We start from the raw sequence: 19,704 nt of genomic DNA on the forward strand, positions 1-19,704 counted from the left end.
TATTTCTGTCGTCTCTCCGCCTTCATCTCTCTCACCTCGGGCTGGGGGGGGGGGGGGGGGCTCAGCTGCCTGAACAATACAAATCGATCACTTAGAAAGGAGGACAGGGGAGGGCGGAGGCAGAGAAGACAGGGTGGGGGCGAGGAAAAAAAAAAGAAAGGAAAGAGACAAAGAGAGACGGGAACAAAAATAGGTGGTCTTACACGGCAAATTAAAAAGAAAAAGCATCCTAAAGCGGCCGCGATCTATCAGACACTGTTAACTATCATCCAGGCCTCTCTGTGCTTCCTGCTTGCGTCTTTCCCTTAGAGGAGAGGATTGTGGGTAGCTGATGGCGCCGGCTTTTCACACGTGAATATTTAATGAAGGGCTCATGAATAATTCAGAAAAGCAAGCAGCTGCGTTTGAGCCTAAGTGGACATGTGAGGAGCCCGAAACCAGACTGACCCCGACTGCTACCGCTCATCCTCAGCACCCAAACACATTTTGATCAGTGTATATTCTACACTACACGTGTGTGTGTGTGTGTGTATGTGTGTGTGTTTGTGTGTGTGTGTGTGTTTGCGGATGAATCACTTCCTAAATAAAAAAGGATGATAGGCGTCCCAATCTAGTCTAGTCTCTCCTCTACTTTCTTATTCTGTCAGGCGCAGAGCCCTAGACAAACAACAAGAAAAAACAGAGATGGAGTGGATGGATAACTCCCCCTACTCCCCTCCATCTCTTTCTGGCACTCTCTCCGTCACTCGCGCTGCCACTCACTGTTCAATCTTCAAAATCTCATTCCCATATTTTCTCTCCAGCCCTCCTCTCTCTCCCCTCCACTTTCACGCTTTTCATCCGTCCCGTTCCCTCTCCCTCCTCTGTCACTTCGCTCCCTCTCTCCTTCTCGGTTTGGTTATGGGACTCTGGTTAGGACACTGTGTTCCAGTCGGCATGGATTCCCAGCTCTACCTGTGCTGGGCTGCAGCCTTTAAATGCTCGCTGACCTGTTTTCACACACGAGCTGACACGCAACACACAATCTCCAAGCACGCTGGGGTTGGCCAATGTATGAGCGCAGTGCCTTTTCCATTTGGTTTAAACAAGCACTCCAGCACCTTCAGTCAGCCGAAGAGGATCGGCATCTGCGGTCTTTATTTAACCCTCCAAGGACAAAAGAGGCACCGGCGAGTCCAAGCGCTGTCTGACAACACTCCTACTCAAATGGCAATATTCCAACATTTCATTTGACACTTTTATTTACTATTTTATTCATGTATTATGTAGGGCTATGCTCGATTGAAGAAATTCTTAGTCGACTAACACTCATTCAATTGTATCGACTAATCGATTAGTTGATTTAATCGACAGATCTGTAAATCTGAATTTCTCCGCAAAGAGTCATCCAAAAGCACCACTTTAATTCTTGTGTTTACCAAAGATGTGCTCGTATGTTTCTTGGAAATATGTCATTCAGCATGAAAAAAGCATAAAACATGACTAATTGACTAAAGAAATCTAAGTTGACTAAGACCAAACCGACCGATTAGTCGACTAATCGATTAAGAGGGAGCAGCCCTAGTATTATGCTACTTCTGTGAACCAAAGACTTTTGTGAACTCATTTCAAGCACCAAAACAAATGAGTTTATGTTTGATTTGAGAAATTTCAAAAAGCAAACATAACACATTTTGGGCCTAACTATACAGAAAGCTGAGTTTGTACAGAACATTTCGATATGAAACATAGGGGGTTTAGCCCTCTGAGGTCTAAGGGCATTTTTTTTTTTACATTTCTTTTTAAATTCACAATTTAAAGGATATTTGCAAATAACCGGATCCCCATATGTGTCTTCGCCAGGCGTTTCATGTATTGATATTACCACGATAAGTTAGGCTACTCAGGAATGCCATCATCTGGCATTATTTGGGTTTTACGTTTTCTTATGTCTGTATGTCCAAAGATTTTCCATGCAGAAAATATCTACATCAGGTGTTTTCAAAGCCTGAGACTGTGGGCGTCCCCACAGACAAAGCTGGGAAAGAATCCAATTCCTGGATGGGATCAGGATTATGTTATTTGATCCCATAGACACTCAACAATTGAGCCAAGATAGCCTAATATCGCTGTTTTGTTACGCTTTCTAGGCACAGACCGAACTGCCTCTATAGTATCGCGTACTGAAAAATGTCTCGTCATTCAATACCCAATTTCAATACCTAAGGAGTGAATCTCATCAGCGTCAGTGAGCCAATAAGCACGCAGCATGCTTCTACCAAGATCTAATAATGGTGCTGATTGGCTGTCTGACCGAACACGTCACAGAGGAACGCAGGAAAAACTCTACGTTACACACAGAGATGGGGCTCACGTGGAAGGATTTGAAAAATAAATAAGTAGATTTGCGCTGTAATGTTTTATAAAAATTGGTATAAAAGTTTTTTTAAAAGTATTGTTTAGGAACCGGTATCAAAGTCACAGTATTGGTATCGGTGTAGAACATTTTTGAACGATACCCAGCCCCATTATTAGTTTAACTCTTTCACCAAATCACACCCATTTAAGCTATTTTAAGTGATCTTCGTTTGATAACTACTGTAATAGTTTTCACTGAGCCGTCCCTGAAACTGTTGGGGGGAGGCCCGTCTCACAATTTGTAAACCTCTGATCTATATGAAAGAATGGAGAAGAGTGTCAGTGTATAGTGTATATACTTTTGTATATCGTTTATTGGATTTATGGACATGCAAACTGCAAAGAGTAAGTCCCGATCATTTCGTTAGGACTCTGAGAAGGAGGGGCGCGAGTTCTGACTGGTTGATAGGGTTAAAAACTTCTGACGCTTATGCACACATGTACATGTAGACACACGCACACACGTGCACACACACACTCGCTCTCTGTGTTACAGGACATTCCGATCAAGTACAACACTGTCGAGCAAACACCTCCTGACCTGTTCAGTGACCCTCACACACTAATGTCTGCACCGCTGGTCTCGACATGACTTAAAGTGTGAGTCTCTCTTTGTCTCTCTCACTCTCACACACACACACACACACACACACACACACAACACACACACACACACACACACACACACACACACACACACAGTGTCCTCTGCCCCTGAAGAGGCCTCCCAGCTGTACTGTGCTGCTGTCTGCTAGTTTTAATGGCCTCTGCTAGATTGGACTGGACAACGCTCAGCCGCGCTGAAGTAGAAACGTATCGCTGCTGTCGTGGGACAATCTTGAATCTCCCAACTCTCAACAGGATGACATGGGCCTGGTATTGGTTTTGAGCACAGTCTTCCTCCTGTGGGACTTAAGGATCTCATCAAGCCAAGTTTTGTCAGTTATTTTTTATTTTTCTTACAACACAACAATGGAACGCTATGGTAAAGTGGGGTAGACGCTCCATATTCATGCGCCATCTTGAAATATGTTAAACGGTAAGGGACATACAGGACAGGTTTTACACATTCATGGCAGCGCGTGCATGTGAGTGCCTCGTGCGTCAGACGCCAAGGGCCACGACAAAGCGTCAGTATTTGGCGTTGAACGGTCTGTGAGAGCTATGCGGAGACAATCCCAGACCACTTCTCCATTCAGTATTTGGAGTACAGCACCTTTGAAACTGGAGTGAGATGTCCTCTCTTGGTTTGGCGAGATGACTCCGCCCTATTTGATGACATCATACCAAAAATGTTGACGTTATTTGTCAGCAAAAAGTGTTTACGCCCCCAAATAGTAGTGCATACGGCTCTCTATACTGTTAGCAAGTCAACTAGGGGAGCTACTGAACTAGCTTAGCGCAGAGCCATGTCCGTTGAACACCTTACACCCTACTTTGGCTGATTTTTTTATGTTTTTAGAGGTGTAGACAGGCTTAAAGTACTCTTCAGTGGGTTTATTTGGCCTGAGAAGTAGAAGAAAACTCCTTGATGGAGCATATTTTCCTTTAGTTTATCTCAGAACTGAAAACACCCTATATTTGGAGATACATGGTTTTAGCTGGACAGGTTGTAAGTAATACACTTGTATAGTGCAATCCAGACCGACAATGGCGTACGACATGAATGCAGTTCTACTGAATGGCACAGTAAAAAACCCCAAAGCTGCTCTAAGTTGTACACTGTGCAGAGGATTTCTCCTCTCAATGCAAATGGAGGATGGAGGGATATTCTCTGGCCACTACAAAACACGGTACGCTCCACCTGCAGTGCATCGGAGCGCGCTCCAACTGTAATTGGCCATCGCGCTTTTGACAGAGAGAGAGAGAGAGAGAGAGAGAGAGAGAGAGAGAGAGGGCCCTCCATACATCACTGCCCCCCCCCCCACCCCCCATTCTCCAGTCGTCTCTCTCGGCACCCTCATCGCCAACTCCGACCAATATCTCCCTCACTTTCCAATTCCTCCCCCTGTTTGCCCCACCCTCCCCAGCTTCCCCTCCCTCCTCCACTTCTGTCCTCCTTCTCCTCCCTCTCTGCTCCTTTTCCTCATTAAAGTGGGACCCAGGCAGTAGCGGTCACTGCCTCTCATTTATTTTCATTTGAAACTGGTGCAGCTCCACTGATCCTCTGGGGCTGCAGGAGAGGGAGCAGGATGGTGTCATTCTGATAACAACTGAGACACACACACACACACACGCACACGCACACACACACACACCTGTACTGTACGTTCACAAACTCAAACACACATTGAGGAATACAACACATCGCCCGCACATGGAAGGTAACCATTTGCAAATACACTCATGCACGCGCGCACACACACAGACACACACACACACACACAAAAAGGGAGGTGTATACGCATCCGCCCGCAAATAGATGCACTTTCACACCCATTTCAATTCATTTCACGCACATATTCACACATTTCATGTACCTGCAAGCTCCCATGCTCTGTTCCCTCCCTTCTCTGTCACATATGCACCCTGTCCTTTTCAAGACACCAAACCCCCCCAACCCCAACGCCCCCCTTGATTGTATGATTGTGATGATAGCATGGTGTGAATCATGGGCCGATAAACCGGCGCCCATTGTCACCTGGATGATTGTGAGTATTGATCCGCGCCTGGGCATATGGCCCACGTGTGTGCGCGTGAGTATCCCCCACCCCCCCACGCCCCCACTTCCTGTACGCGTGTGTCCATGCATTGTATTAGAGTCGTGTCGGGAGCGTCCCTGCCTGACAGTCTTTGATTGAAAGGGTGCTCGGCAGATTAAATTGTTGTAGCGGAGACGAGGTGCGCTCCCTTCGCCGAGGCAACGACGGCTGGTTTAGCAGATTCAAGACGGCTGGGGGGTTTGGGGGGTGGGGGCTGACCCATCTGTCTAAATGGCAGGAAGAGGCAGTGACTATAAACCAGGGGGCTTAATAGAAGACTAATATCCTCCGCACCATTAGCTAGGCACATGTCTGGGGTGAGTGGGAGGGGACACTTGGTTTAACCGCCAGCAAACCCAAAGGAAAGTTGAAGGACTTGCAGGAGACAGATTTAAAAAGAACTGTCACTTTCTTTAATGCAGCTTGATGGCTTCTTTTTGTCTCCCTGTCTGGTAAACACCACGTCTTTCAAACTCTGCTACGCCTGGTTTGTAGTGCAAGCATAAGTATTTGCAGTCCCCAAGCCAAAGCCAAAGCCCAGATACAGGAAGCGTCACTTAAGTATTTAGAAAGCAACCTTCAGAGCAACAAACATTATACAGTACAGCGAGTAGAACTCCAGAGGATGGGACGAGTGAACTGATCTCGATGTGTAAAATCAATGAACTTCCACTGGCATCTTTTAATTTGAAGGGGTTTGCACAAATTAAAATAAATTTCATTAAAGTCACTTAAACGTTTAATATTTGGCGTTAAATCCGTTGCAGACACTGCCTGAGTGACATCAGCAGAAGCTTGTTTCTGGTCCCTGGTGATGCCCTGCCAGGCCTGGACGCAATATTACGAATCCCACTATGGCCACGCCAAGACCCGCCCTTCAATAGCATTTATTGGCCAGGCGTCCATGAGAACACAAGGTAACGTAACCCGATTTTTTCAGGCCCTAACCCCTGACCAATTGGCTATCCTAACCTTAAAGTGATGGTTCGGAGTAATTTCACCCTAGGGTCCTTTGCACCATGATCTCGAGCCAAACACCCCCCCAGAAGCTTTTTTCACCTGGGTCGAACATTGGGAGCGTTAGCGTAGCGTAGCGTTATCAGCTGAATAGCTTAGCGCAGAGGCTAATGGATCCGAAGTGTCTCTTTACATTACCCCACTAATAATGCCCGAAATGATACCAAATGTCTACAGTAGTACAAATAGGTTATGCACTCATAAACGATGGATTGTAAAATTTGTACGCCAGAAGTTTATGTAAATAACACTTGCCTGCTGGCTTCTGCTCTCTGCTGCTGCTGCTGCTGTTACTACCGGGCAGTAAGAGTGCTTAGGGACATCTACAAATTACAACACCGAAAAGAGATGCAACAAAATATTTATTAATTTAATGATTAAATAAGGTAATGTCTCCAAACTTACCCTCAATTATTACTGGTCTCCTGCTAGTTATACTACAGCACTTACTTTAAAAAATAAGTTAAATTAAAAAATATTTTGTTGCATCTCTTTTCGGTGTTGTAATTTGTAGATGTCCCTAAGCACTCGTCTTACAGCAGCAACAACAACAGCAGAGAGCAGAAGCCAGCAGGCAAGTGTTATTTACATAACCTTCTGGTGTACTTACAAACTTTACAATCCATCGTTTATGAGTGCATAACCTATATATACTAGTGTAGACCTTTGGTATCATTTCGGGCATTATTAGTGGGGTAATGTTAAGAGACACTTCGGATCCATTAGCCTCTGCGCTAAGCTATTCAGCGGCTAACGCTACTCTACGCTAACTCTCCCAATGTTAGACCCAGGTGAAAAAAGCTTCTGGGGGGGTGTTTGGCTCGAGGTCATGGTGCAAAGGACCCTAGGGTGAAATTACTCCGAACCATCACTTTAACCACTCGAGGTGAAATGCATAACCCCAACCAATCGAGCTGCTTCGTAGGGCGGGTCTTGGCGTGGCCATAGTAGGATTCGTAATTTTGCGGCCTGGACAGCCAACCATCTTTATTTACTGCTTGTTTAACAGGAAGTGTTGCCTCTAGTCTGGTCTTCAGCAGGTGAATCGCAGGTCCAATGGGTGACTTAAACATTCAAGAATGTTACAATGTTTAGCCCTCAAGACTAGCCTTGTCTGTTTATTTAGGATCATTGCCCTGGACTCGGTATCCAACTCTGTTGACCCATTATGGATGTAAGCACCCTCCAGTTAAAGCTGAAAGTCAGCATTTTAACCCCATAGTCACTGTTTCATTCCATATCCAACGTACCGAAATACAGACCAATGAAAATGTCCTTAATATTTCTGTTCTGACTGCACACTGTATTGACTGCTTTTTCCACCACAAAAGGTATCCGTCCTCTGATGTGCACTGGTACCTCAACCCAACTACAGTCACTCTACCGTCCCGCACATGTGCTAAACCTCTGGAACACCCACCCCCCACCCCTTACCCCCCCCACCCTCCCCCTCATTTTTGTCGCTCGGAGCAACTGCCTGATGCGGAAACCGTTCAAAGTCATGTTTTTCAACGGGAAATTGCAAATGAAGTGCATGCCTCAACAGCAGTTCCATTTGTCACCCAATGAAGCGTTCACCGATTCAGTCAGTAAATTATGGTGCAATAAATTACTACCTGCAAACATCAATGAAATATGTTGACTCGTTGCAAAACAAGTCAACCTCAGCATGACTGTTTTTCGTGATCAGTTGCGCAGCAGACGCTCGTCTCAATCTTTTATGCAACAGGAGGGGAGATCAGACGAAATATCATCATCCATCACCCCTTCGTTTGTGTGTAAAACATGAAATGAGCCAGACCTGAATGACTCAAAAATAAAGAAAGACACTGGCTCGGTTAGTTGCCTTGGAAAATGTCAAATCCTGCTTCGGTCGAGTGGATGCCTCTGGTCTTAATATGGATGCCGTCCCATCTATCTCTGCAAATCCATAAAACAAACCCCACTGAAACAACTTTGTTTTTTAAAGACCTTTACCGCCTTTGGAGTTGAACGCTGATTGAAATTTGAATCAATGTCTAAATAAATCTGCCAAAAGCCTTCAAGATGTACACGTTTTCTAGTGTTTTAAAGCAACTGAAAATTTGGACTCAAAGTCTACAAGTTTACAAAGTAAAAGTTCGTGAAAAATCGATATTCATAAATGAATGAGTGTCACATATGCAAACAACCCTCGAACTATCATCCAAAACAAATATCTCATATATACATATATGACATATATCACCTCGTACGTTTGTGAGTGTAAAGATTGTAAGCTTGAATTTTTTTTTTTCTGTGACTTTAAAAAACTTTATGGTATCAGAATTCTATTAGTAGAAGCTTCAGAGTCTGACACCGTGAGATACTCCAACGCTTTACACCAAGAAAAAGAATATACATGATACATATTCATGCATATGTGGGTGGAATAATACAAAAATGTAAATAAGCGGGAGGACAAACACAACACTGTATATAAATAAAAAATAACTGAGATGTATCCATGATGTCAAAGGTGAATGACAATGAAGTGCCGGATATTTCATTTATAAAAAAAAATAAAAAATAAAAAAAAAGGAGCTGCTGATGGTACCATATGTCATTTGAATTCTACTTTCTCTGCTTGTCCCGGACACAATGCTGCTATAACAGCAGGAGGAGGTTCGCATAGAGAGGAAGGCAGAGAGACAGAGCGCGGTGAACAAAAAGAAAGAGAAAAAGGAGTAGCACAAGCGTTGGATGTTACGCTCGACTGGGCAAACAGTTGCAAGGAAAGCAGGGGAACATCTCCCGCCATCCGACAACAACAACAACACCGAGACAAGAGTGCAAAGTGGGAGAGGCATTACAGTAAAAGCTGTTAGGAGCAACCATCCCAGACGTCAAATCCTCTCAAATGAAGGAATAAGCCAGCACCTGTACTTTGTTTACCCACCTTTGTTTCCCCCACCCCCACCACCCCTCCCACATAAAAACACTCACATTGTTGATACGAAACCAACCATTCAACACCACAGCTAAGATGGAAGTGTAACAATCCCTGGGAGGGATGCACGAACGCAGCATCTGGGTCAGAAGAATGGGTGACCACGTGTGTGATTGTGTGTGTGATTGTGTGTGCGCGCGTGTGTGTACCTCAGCAGCAGCTCGTCGGTCCCCACGGATCCTGCACCAGCAGCCGCAGGAGGGGGGCAGCACACGCCATCGACACACACTCCCCCCACCACAAAGCCCAGCTCGGACGAGTGCTCCAACATTACAAAACCAGCAAATGCACCTTATCGGGCTACGAGCTGCGCTCTCTCTCTTCCTCTTCTTCTTTTGTCCTCTCTTTCTCTCTTCCCGTTTTCACTGCCTCTCTCTTTGCTTCTCTGTCTCGCCGCCTTGTTCCTCTCAGACTCTGCCGTTGTTCCCTTTTCTCTCACACAGAAACAGCCCACACACACACACACACACACACACACACACACACACACACACACACACACACACACACACACACACACACACACACACACACACACACACACACACACACCTCCACTCTCTCTCTGGTAGAGCAGAAGAGCAGTGGAGACCCCGCTGGCTTGCCTAGCTGAAGTAATCCCCTGTGACAGCTCGGCTCACGTTGTTATGTTGTGGGCCTATTTGAGTCTAATACTACAGCTCTGGAACAGCCTAGCTCCAGTCCAGCTCTGGTCTGCCTGCATGGCCGCTGGGCCTGGCCCAGTCCGGGCCCAGCGTCGTGCCAAAAATGCCCCAGCCATTTCACAACGACTGCATCGCATCATCTCTGCGCCGGAGACGGAGTGGAAAATAAACCAACCTTAACTCGGCTCTCATGAAGTTTTTATGAGGTAAATAAATCGTGTACATCATAGTAAAGTCATGTTGACCCAAGGGAAAGATGCCAAGTTCAACGTCAAGTCAAGCGTGCACTGAATTTTCACAGTTTATCAAGAGAGTGTATAAATAACCTTAAAACGAGATATTAGTATATCAGAAAGATATGCAATATCTCCAGTTCCTGCTATTATTCCCAGGCCCCTGACCAGTTCTGGTCTCATTCAGTCTCCCAAAAATATATATATTTGATTTGTGCTTACAATCTCGGAACGAGACGTGGTATTTTGATTGACCTTATTATTTGCAGCTACATCAATGGCTGCACAGCTTAGATGCTGCGATATTAACAAAGCCTTCCACAACTCGGTCATCCAATTCTCACCTAAGCTTTTCAAAAATGCACAGCCAAATGTTGGACTAGACTGTATGTCTGTAACGATAGACTAAATCCTTTTCAGCAAATTTTGCAGAAAAACTCATCAAGGCACCTGAAACCTTAAAATACCCATAATTCCTGGTATGAATTGATGAGCTATGAGCCGACTGATTTATTCACCAAAATTATTTTTTTTGGCAACCTGGTTTGTTGAGTTTCCCACCTAGATCTTTCAATCATTTATTCTATATCTTCTTTCTTTTAGACTGGCTGTTACAGATGGTGTTACATTTAAAAAAAATAGTATATAAAAAAATACAAAATGGTACGTAACGTGGCAGCTTAATTCCGGCAACGGCTAACCACACAAACAATCAAACTAACAGACAAGTAACAACAATAAAAGTTCGTATAAAAATCGTATAATATAGATTTTATTCATGCTTATGCACCTTGATGCACACCAACAGGTGTGACTGACATCACAGGTGTGCAGCCTTGATGCTGTAACATTACCAAGCCTTCCCCCCCCCTCCTCAGATGTCCCTTTCTATCCAGACCTCCAGCAGATGCAGACGGCGCGTTTTCGACCGGACCAGCCCCTTCTCCAGAGAGACGGCCCCGGTCCAGCAGATCATGCCCAGGAAAGAGGCGGCCCAGACAGGCATGTCTCGGTGAGTAGCCCTCCCGAAGGAGGCGCTGCCAGATCTCCCTCCATATACCTGGCACATCACAGCCTCTCCTCCCCATAGGAGGCCGGGGCTGAAGACACAGGCAGGGAGCTGCTGATTAAAAATTCATCTCTCTGTTTATTATGATTTATGCATGTTTCACTGAGCCAGCAACGGAAAAAGAGAGGAGAGGAGAACAGCTTCATTAGTGCACATTGTGTGCATGTGTGTGTGGGTACTATGACTAGGCCTGTTTGTGTACTCTTTGTGTGTGGCTAGCTGGCAGGTGGGGGGGGGGGTAGTTAAAATTATGGATTGTACGTGAGCTTCATTAGAATGTTTGGCATACAGGGCAAAATCGTCTGTCTTCACAAAACACCTGCATTTTGCTGGAAAAACAACAACAATTGAAAATCCTAAATTATCTGGCGTGCACGGGGGCCATTGCCATTAAAATGCAGCAGGCACTTTTGCTAACTTCTAACTTGATTACCCATTTCTGCCTCTGTTGTTTACCGTTCAAATCGCGTCAGCCTCTCGTTGCACTTTGTCTCAGCCAAAGCTGACGGCAGGCACGCCGCGGCGACAAATATTGACACGTGGCGAGCGTGTCAACAAAATAGTGGCGAGTAAGACCCCCAACATGGGCCGCCAGCACTCTGATATAACAATCGCATGTGTTTCAATTCAAACAGATGCTGCAGCCACTGGTCATATGTTGCTTACGGTTTATTAGAGTGAAAGCTGAATGTAAAGAGCTTAATAATATGGAGCAAGAAAAGAGCGGCGCTTTCAAATTAGCATACGCAATTAGGTTCTTCCAAATGTTCCAGCTTTTTAAGGGCTGACAATGGTGACTGATGATTTTGTTATTTACACTGAAAATGACTCACATCGCTGCAGACACAGATATTAAAGCTGCTCTAGGCAGTATTTTTGCATGAAAAAATACTTACATTTAAAAAACAAAAACAAAGGGGCTGCAATTGTCCTCCCATTCAGGATGCAGAAGTTAAACCCTATCGTTCTAATTAAAATTCCTGTGCCAGTTACTTTATCAATTGTACTGAGTTGCTGCACCCACAGGATGTCAAAAAAATGTCAAAAATAATTAAAAAATGCATCAAAATACCTCGGCCTATATGTCAGGCTATATACTGTCCTATTCCCCATGTTGAGACGTGACTGTCTTGTGAGTAATCCCACAACATCATGACGCAGCAGAAAAGCATCAATTTCATCACTGTCAGTCCTTGCATTGGCTCATACCATCTAATGTACACGGATTACTTCTTCTATTTGTATAGCACGTCCGGCGTGTCATGTGACGTGATGCTAAGTGACACAGCCTGTGTGCTTTGCCCTTTAGACTTCTTGCCTCTCTCTTTGCCTCGGTAACTTTTGGAATCACATGTCAGACGGGCTTGTAAACATGAGCGAGTTGCGTGCGCGTTCCTGACTGTCTTCATCCAGGATTTGTAAATGTTGACAGAGAAACTGCTGACACCTACAGCCACCAACACGGACGGTTGCTCCCGAGCTCCGAGGACTCAGTTTCTCCCTTCTCGTCAGGCCGGGAAGTCTATTTTAACACCGTGTGACGCTACAAATGGAAACTTGGACTAATGAGAATGCATATTTACATGCGTAGAGTTTTGACTCCTGGTCAATGTGTGTCTTTATTAAATCTACATATTCATTTCCCATCAAAGCTAAAAGTTGGTATCCTGACACACATTGTTTTCATGCGGATCATAGAATATCTAGAAGTACTGAGTCAAGGGCAAATGAATAAAACGGAAAATCCAGTTAAATATATTTAGAAACTGCTTGAACGTATCTGCAAAAATACTCTTCAAAACCAAGCTTGACTCGTTTCATTGGGAGCCCATCCAGTTGCCTTTAAAATCGGAAACCCAACATACGAGTACGAACCTGAAAATCACTATGATATGGGACCTTTATATTAGTTTCTTCTGACAAGGATCAGTTTGTAGGCCTGTATGTGTCTCTATCCGCCTGCTGTCTGCACATGCTCCTGTGTTCGAAGGGCTCCCGTTGGGGGGGCATATGGCGGCGTCTGGGAGAGACATAAGCTAGCGGTTGCAGGGAGGGGCAACCGGTGCCATCCAGAAGCTCCGTACTGTACGTGCCAAGCGGAGCCCAGATTGAAATCCTCGTTTGAACCCTTTGTAGGTTTTGGAGCCCTTTCTCGCCTCCCTGCTGAGCCGTGACATCATGGCTTCTGAAGACGAGCATCTTGTTTTTGTCATTCACAGGAAACGCACAAACTCGGGCACTGACATCGCAGTAACTTCAGGCCACGAGTCAAACCGCGCTGCCTCTGTCTCTTTTTAAATTGTGTTTACAATTTAATGACCTATTTGTGTTTGTTGTTTCCGGCGAGTGCCTGCTTCCACTCTCTCTCTCTCTCTCTCTCTCTCTCTCTCTCTCTCTCTCTCTGTATTTCTCGCTCCCTAACACGTTCTGACAGCAAAAGGTCAATGCCCATTGGCTACATGGGGGGCACTGAGTGATGTAAGTGGTGGGGGTTGTCATGGTAACATGCAGGGCTCGGCGAGGACGCAGGATGCTTTTTGTGCCCAATGCCAAGGCCGGGACTCAAGCGGGATCAAAAGACTCAAGAGCTCGACTCGCCGGGGCGGAAGCGCGCCGGACTGGTGGCCGTTTTAAATCGACTGGCGGCTTACTGGCCTCGCAAACGGGAGGGGTGGGACTCGGGCAGCCATGCCAGAGAAGCAGATCTGCGCGTAAGGAAAAGACAGGGAGGCCTAAAGACAGTCGGCTGGAAGCCGCTCTGTTATGTTTGTGAGCCTACATTCTGCTGAGCTTGGCTTCATGTTAATAAAAGAGGGATTACCAAAGTCTGCAGGCTCCTCTTTGGCCCCTCTCCAGCCGAGAGCCAAGGGAGGGTTCACTCCCTCCACCCGTCCGTCCTCCTCCCTCCTGCCATCCTTTGCTCCCTTTTCTTACTCTCCTCAGCATGTGGCTCACGTTCATCCCATTCAAAAAAATAAATAAAATAAAAAATACACACTCTCATCTGCCTTTCCTCCTGTCTGTCTCTGTTCTATTTCTCTTTCTCTATTCTCTCTCCACTCTCCCTCTAAGTACAGGAGGGGAAAAATGCACCAAAACACAGATAAATTATTTAGATTTTTTCCCCAAAGAGAGGGAAAAAAATGCTTGACTCTGCAGTTTGAAAGAAAAGAGGAAAGTAGGGTAGTGTGTGTGTGTGTGTGTGTATGTGTGTGTAGGGGTGGGGAAATAAAAATTGCATTAGATACAAGATTCCGCAATCAGCCCGTGATATGAAGAATTAATCTTATCTTTCACCGGCACACACGGACGAAGTAGGAGAGCGCCTCCAAAGACTTCAAGATGACAACGGGACGAATTCTCCCTTTCCATTACGCCGCCATTCAGCCATTGTGGAGGCCGACACCCGGCGATAAGCGGACGCATTGTTGCCATTGACAATGTCATTACGGGACAGTAAACAAGCGATGCAGCGGAGGGTCGGGATAAACCAGGCGGGGCCAGGAGGTCACCGAGACAATCTGGAATGAAAGGATGCGAGACCCCGTGGGAGAGATAAGATTCCTCTTCTTTTTCCTCTTCATCTATCTCTTTTCTGTCTTACACTCTCTCTCTCTCTCTCTCTCTCTCTCTCTCTCTCACAAAGCCAAGGACGGGCATACACTTAGAACAAAGCCCCGGCGCTGCCGCGTAATCAACTCCTCTGTACTCCTAACAGCCGCGACGCAATCTTCCCTGGAGGTCGTCCACGGGAAGAGGCTTAGGAGGCAGAACGGCTGCAGGATCATGGGCTATTAAGATGGGGAAATAGGATGACATTCACCCGGCCCCTCGCCCCACGTTTTCCTATACAAACCATTATGTATGTGTACAGACGTGAACAGAGACTGCAGTCAGATTGTTTGAGGAGAAGCAGCTGTAAAATGATTAGTCCAAGTCAAATGACAAGTCTTCATTAGCAAACAATACGACGTCTGAAGTCACTACCCTCGCCGTTTGAACACTTTGCTTTTGGTTTAAGCGTTGACAGGGTTACAAAAGCTGATACGAAGTTCCACGCGTAGGCATTATAAATATAATTTCAAGGTGTTCAGCTGCATGTGGCTATTGCTATTCATATTTGTTCTGGGATTTCACCAGGTCTTTAGAGAATCAGTGGGCCCTATTTTAACGATCTAAGCGCACGGCGTGAAGCGCACGGCATGAAGCGCACGCCGCTGGTGCGGAAAAAAAGGGTCCGGGCGCATGGTTCAAAAGGGTTGTAGTTAGTGTCTTCATTAATTCATAGGTGTGTTTCGGGCGTAACATGCAATAGACCAATCAGAGATCATCTCCCATTCCCTTTAAAAGCGTTTGTACTTTTGCCGCATTGCTATTATGATGGCGGATTTGCACCGTAATAATTTCATTTGTAATCTTCTGCATGTTTGTGTGCTGCTGCACGACGCTGTGTGTGTAACAAGCATAGTGTGCGCGCGGTGTGCATGGGCCTAGGACCATTTTACTAATGCACTGTTAAAATAACAATGAAATGCTGCGTTGTTGACTTTAGACCAGGTTTTTGTTGGTCAATGGCGCGATAACTTCCCGCTGCCTCAAGATAGCAATATGCCAAGAATGCACCTGAACACACCTCCCTGTAAGACCAGCACGCCCATGGGTGCACAGATGGGCGCAGGTGCATTCGCTATTTAAACGACATGGACGCTGGATGGTCTTAAACTAGCAAAGAAACTTGCATCGGGCGCAAGATAGGGCCCAGTAAGTCTTAAATAAGGCAAGCCCAAATCCAGATGAGTTGAAATAAGTTGAAAATAGTTAAAGGTCCTATGACATGCTGCTTTTATATTGACCTTAGTGGTCCCCTAATACTGTATCTGAAGTCTCTTTTATATAGACCTTAGTGGTCCCCTAATACTATATCTGAAGTCTCTTTCCCAAAATTCAGCCTTGGTGCAGAATTCCAGCCACTAGATCCAGTCCCACAATGAGCTTTCCTTAGTATGTGCCATTTCTGTGTCTGTAGCTTTAAATGCTAATGAGGAGGAGAGAGGCAGGGCAAGGTGGAGGGTGGGGGTGTGGCCTTGACCAGCTTTCCATGGGCAAAGCATAGAAAGAGGAGGTAACCTTGCTCCTTATGACCTCATAAGGAGAAGATTCCAGATCGGCCCATCTGAGCTTTCATTTTCTCAAAGGCAGAGCAGGATACCCAGGGCTCGGTTTACACCCATCGCCATTTCTAGCCACTGGGGGACCATAGGCAGGCTGGGGGAATGAATATTAATTTTTTTTTTTTAAACTCAATGCTATGGGACCTTTACGCTTTCAAGGCAACAAATAGATGTCCTGTGACACTTTTAGCACCTGTAGTACACCTTGCAGCCCTCTGTATCCACACCCCTGTGGCCACAGGGGTCCACGAAACAGCGGTGGCTCTTTACTAAGTAAAAGTACTAATACCACACTGTAAAAATACTCTGTTACAAGTAAAATTCCTGCAATGAAAATGTTTCTTGTATGTAAGTATCATCAGGGAAATGTACTTAAAGTATTTAAAGTAAAAGTACTCAATGCAGAAATCCTCACATTTTAGAAACTGGAAATGATCTAAATAGTTCTGTCAATCTACTAAGTGTTTAATCCGCTCATCATTTCAGCTGGACTTGTAGGCCGTAATATTGTTGGGTAGTTAAATTTATAATAAAACATCGTATTTTATGAAATCTTAATTTGTAAAGTCACGAAAAGCTGTCAGATGAATGTAGTAGAGTAAAAAGTACAATACTTCTCTCTGAAATGTTAGCGGAGTAGAAGTAGAACGTAGGCATGAAAAAAAAAGCCTCATGGAAAGTACAAGTACCTCCACATTTGTACTTAAGTACAACAACAATAAATACGAAATATCTTCAGGTACAGTATACGACAATATCTAAATAAAAAAACCTGCATCATATCCATCATCAGATGTGACTTTACATCTGCCTCATCCTGACACACTCACTCATCTGAACTCGCTCACAGCATGTTTGGTTGAGCATGGAGGAGGTGGGCAGGAGTGGTCCTGTTCCATTTGCAGACATTAGCACAGGGAGATTAATTTGTCCCCTTCCATTAGGTGGGAAGGGGGCCGTCACGGCTGCTCAATTATCCCTTAACAAAAAGAAAAATACACAAACAAACAGGAGCCATCCAAATAATAAGCGCTGCATAAGTGTGTGTGTGTGTGTTGCATCATAAGGATGCATAGGTGTGCGGGTATTGTTTGCATGTAGAGATGCTGGAAGAGGAGGAGTGTCTACGGGTCAGGTGTGGCTGTGTTTTCCACAGTGGCTGACGGCTCATTAATGGCATAATGTGCATTTTCAGCGTCTAATATTCGGCACCTGAAATGGGAGCGAAAGAGATGACGTGAGAGGGGGGGGAAGAGGGATAGAAAGAGAGAGCAAGGGGCTGAAGAGAGAAAGAGAGACGGCCGTCGCCGTGTTTGGACTTCGTCGTCTCTCCTCGTTTGCGAGGACTTCGCCTTCATTAGAATTATAATGAACAGTCAGCGGGGCTCGCCGAAATATTTTGGGCTCCTTGGATAATAAATGAATACACAAGCAAATCAATTCAAATCTGCCCATTATGCCAGTTTTTGGGGCTGTATGAAACATGCATAATGGGCCACACTATAGGCACACAGCATGTCGCAGGCGGACCTAATAACGAGCTTAAAATTAGAGGATCATTTGTCATCATTCCCAACATCGTAACATATTGTAAAATCAATTTCACATCCACTATGACATCGACGAGCTCATGGTGACGTATTGACTGACTGAGATTATGGCGGTGATGTTAACACTACAGCGGAATGTTGGTATGTTTTGTGTGTGTGTGTGTGTGTGTGTGTGTGTGTGTGTGTGTGTTTGGCTGTCGTGCTCCGCCGGTGTGATGATGTCGCTGTGTAGTGAGACTCGCTAATTGGCTCACCTGTCTCTCAGCCATCTGGAGCCTCTCAAAAAAAGAGGGGAAAAAAAACACCACACTGAGTTCCCCCAACAGCGCGCACGCGCACACACACACACACACACACACACACCCACACAGGCGTGCATATGTGCCTAAATACAGGAAAAGACAAATGTGGGAAAACGAGCAAATGTAAATGAAACAGAAGTAAGAGCCATGTCACACTCTTGTTATTGAAGGTTTTTTTTTTTTGCTCGCAGAAGTGATTTAAGAAACCAAAACAACCAGTGTGGTTCTTTACTCCGAGTAGTATGGTAATCACACCAACGCTTCAGAATTAACGCGATGATGATTAATTACAGCAACAACAAGGTTTCTGCTGGGTTAGAAGTCGGTGGTGAGAGCGAGCGTGCAATTCAGGACAGAATTACAATGAATGTAGAGTACGGAATAATAACAAATGTTGTATTATAAATAAATGTTGTTACTGTGTGAGCGAAGCACTGGAATGTAAAGAAGACACACCCACGACTTCAGCTCCCCCACCTCGAGAGCATCAGCTGGAAGAAAAAACACTCCACTATCCCAGAAAACCCTGGGGCATGATGCTATGATAGTGTGTTTGCGCGCGCGTGTGTGTGTGTGTGTGTGTGTGTGTGTGTGTGTGTGTGTGTGTGTGTGTGTGTGTGTGTGTATGTGCGTGTTGGAGGAGTCTGCTCGGCATACCAGCAGCATTTCAGGAGGATGGGAGACGCGACAAAGTGTGCGTCTGCATGTGCGTCTGCATGCGCGTGTCTGTGGATTGATTTAGAGCCTACGTCAACAGAACAAAGAGGTCAGGATGTGCAGCCGATAACCATGGTAACCCCTGCCACTGCCACCATCTTGGGAGAAAATGGAGGCTTATATTATATTATTATAAGTTATTATGTAGTGGGGGGGGGGGAACAAATTGTCATTTTGTATAGATAAATGATAAATAAATTGTGAAATAATGAATAAATACAGTTTGCCGATTGCTTACGCACTGAAATCAAAAATATTACACAATTATCAAAACCTTACACTCAAGTAAAAGTAAAAATTGGCCCAGATGTGCCTCACACTGTTTGCGGGACTGGCTCTAGTGGCTGTAATTCTGCACCAAGGCTGAATTTTGGTAAAGAGACTTCAAATACAGTATTAGGGGACCACTAAGGTCTATATAAAAGAGACTTCAGATACAGTATTAGGGGACCACTAAGGTCTATATAAAAGAGACTTCAGATACAGTATTAGGGGACCACTAAGGTCTATATAAAAGAGACTTCAGATACAGTATTAGGGGACCACTAAAGGTCTATATAAAAGAGACTTCAGATACAGTATTAGGGGACCACTAAGGTCTATATAAAAGAGACTTCAGATACAGTATTAGGGGACCACTAAGGTCTATATAAAAGAGACTTCAGATACAGTATTAGGGGACCACTAAGGTCTATATAAAAGAGACTTCAGATACAGTATTAGGGGACCACTAAGGTCTACATAAAAGAGACTTCAGATACAGTATTAGGGGACCACTAAGGTCTATATAAAAGAGACTTCAGATACAGTATTAGGGGACCACTAAGGTCTATATAAAAGAGACTTCAGATACAGTATTAGGGTACCACTAAGGTCTATATAAAAGAGACTTCAGATACAGTATTAGGGGACC

The 19,704-nt window shown here is 45.0% G+C and overlaps 1 protein-coding gene across 20 annotated transcripts in view; it reads right to left on the bottom strand.

The window, feature by feature from the left end:
• The window catches only part of celf2 (cugbp, Elav-like family member 2), a 237,799-nt gene that overhangs the window by 169,526 nt on the left and 48,569 nt on the right, over nucleotides 1–19,704 (bottom strand). For 4 of the 20 annotated variants that reach the window (XM_039791630.1, XM_039791627.1, XM_039791634.1 and 1 more), the window contains exon 1: nucleotides 9,234–9,526. The exons of 1 other annotated variant lie outside the window; for it this stretch is intronic. In XM_039791630.1, coding sequence (XP_039647564.1) covers nucleotides 9,234–9,355 — 122 coding nt within the window. In that variant the 5' untranslated portion in view covers nucleotides 9,356–9,526. Of the gene's footprint in view, nucleotides 1–9,233; nucleotides 9,530–19,704 lie in introns of those variants that run through there. 15 more of the 20 variants (XM_039791629.1, XM_039791635.1, XM_039791638.1 and 12 more) reach the window with 7 other exon arrangements.

Source organism: Perca fluviatilis, chromosome 23 (assembly GCF_010015445.1).
Source record: "Perca fluviatilis chromosome 23, GENO_Pfluv_1.0, whole genome shotgun sequence".
Classification (NCBI taxonomy): Eukaryota; Metazoa; Chordata; class Actinopteri; order Perciformes; family Percidae; genus Perca; species Perca fluviatilis.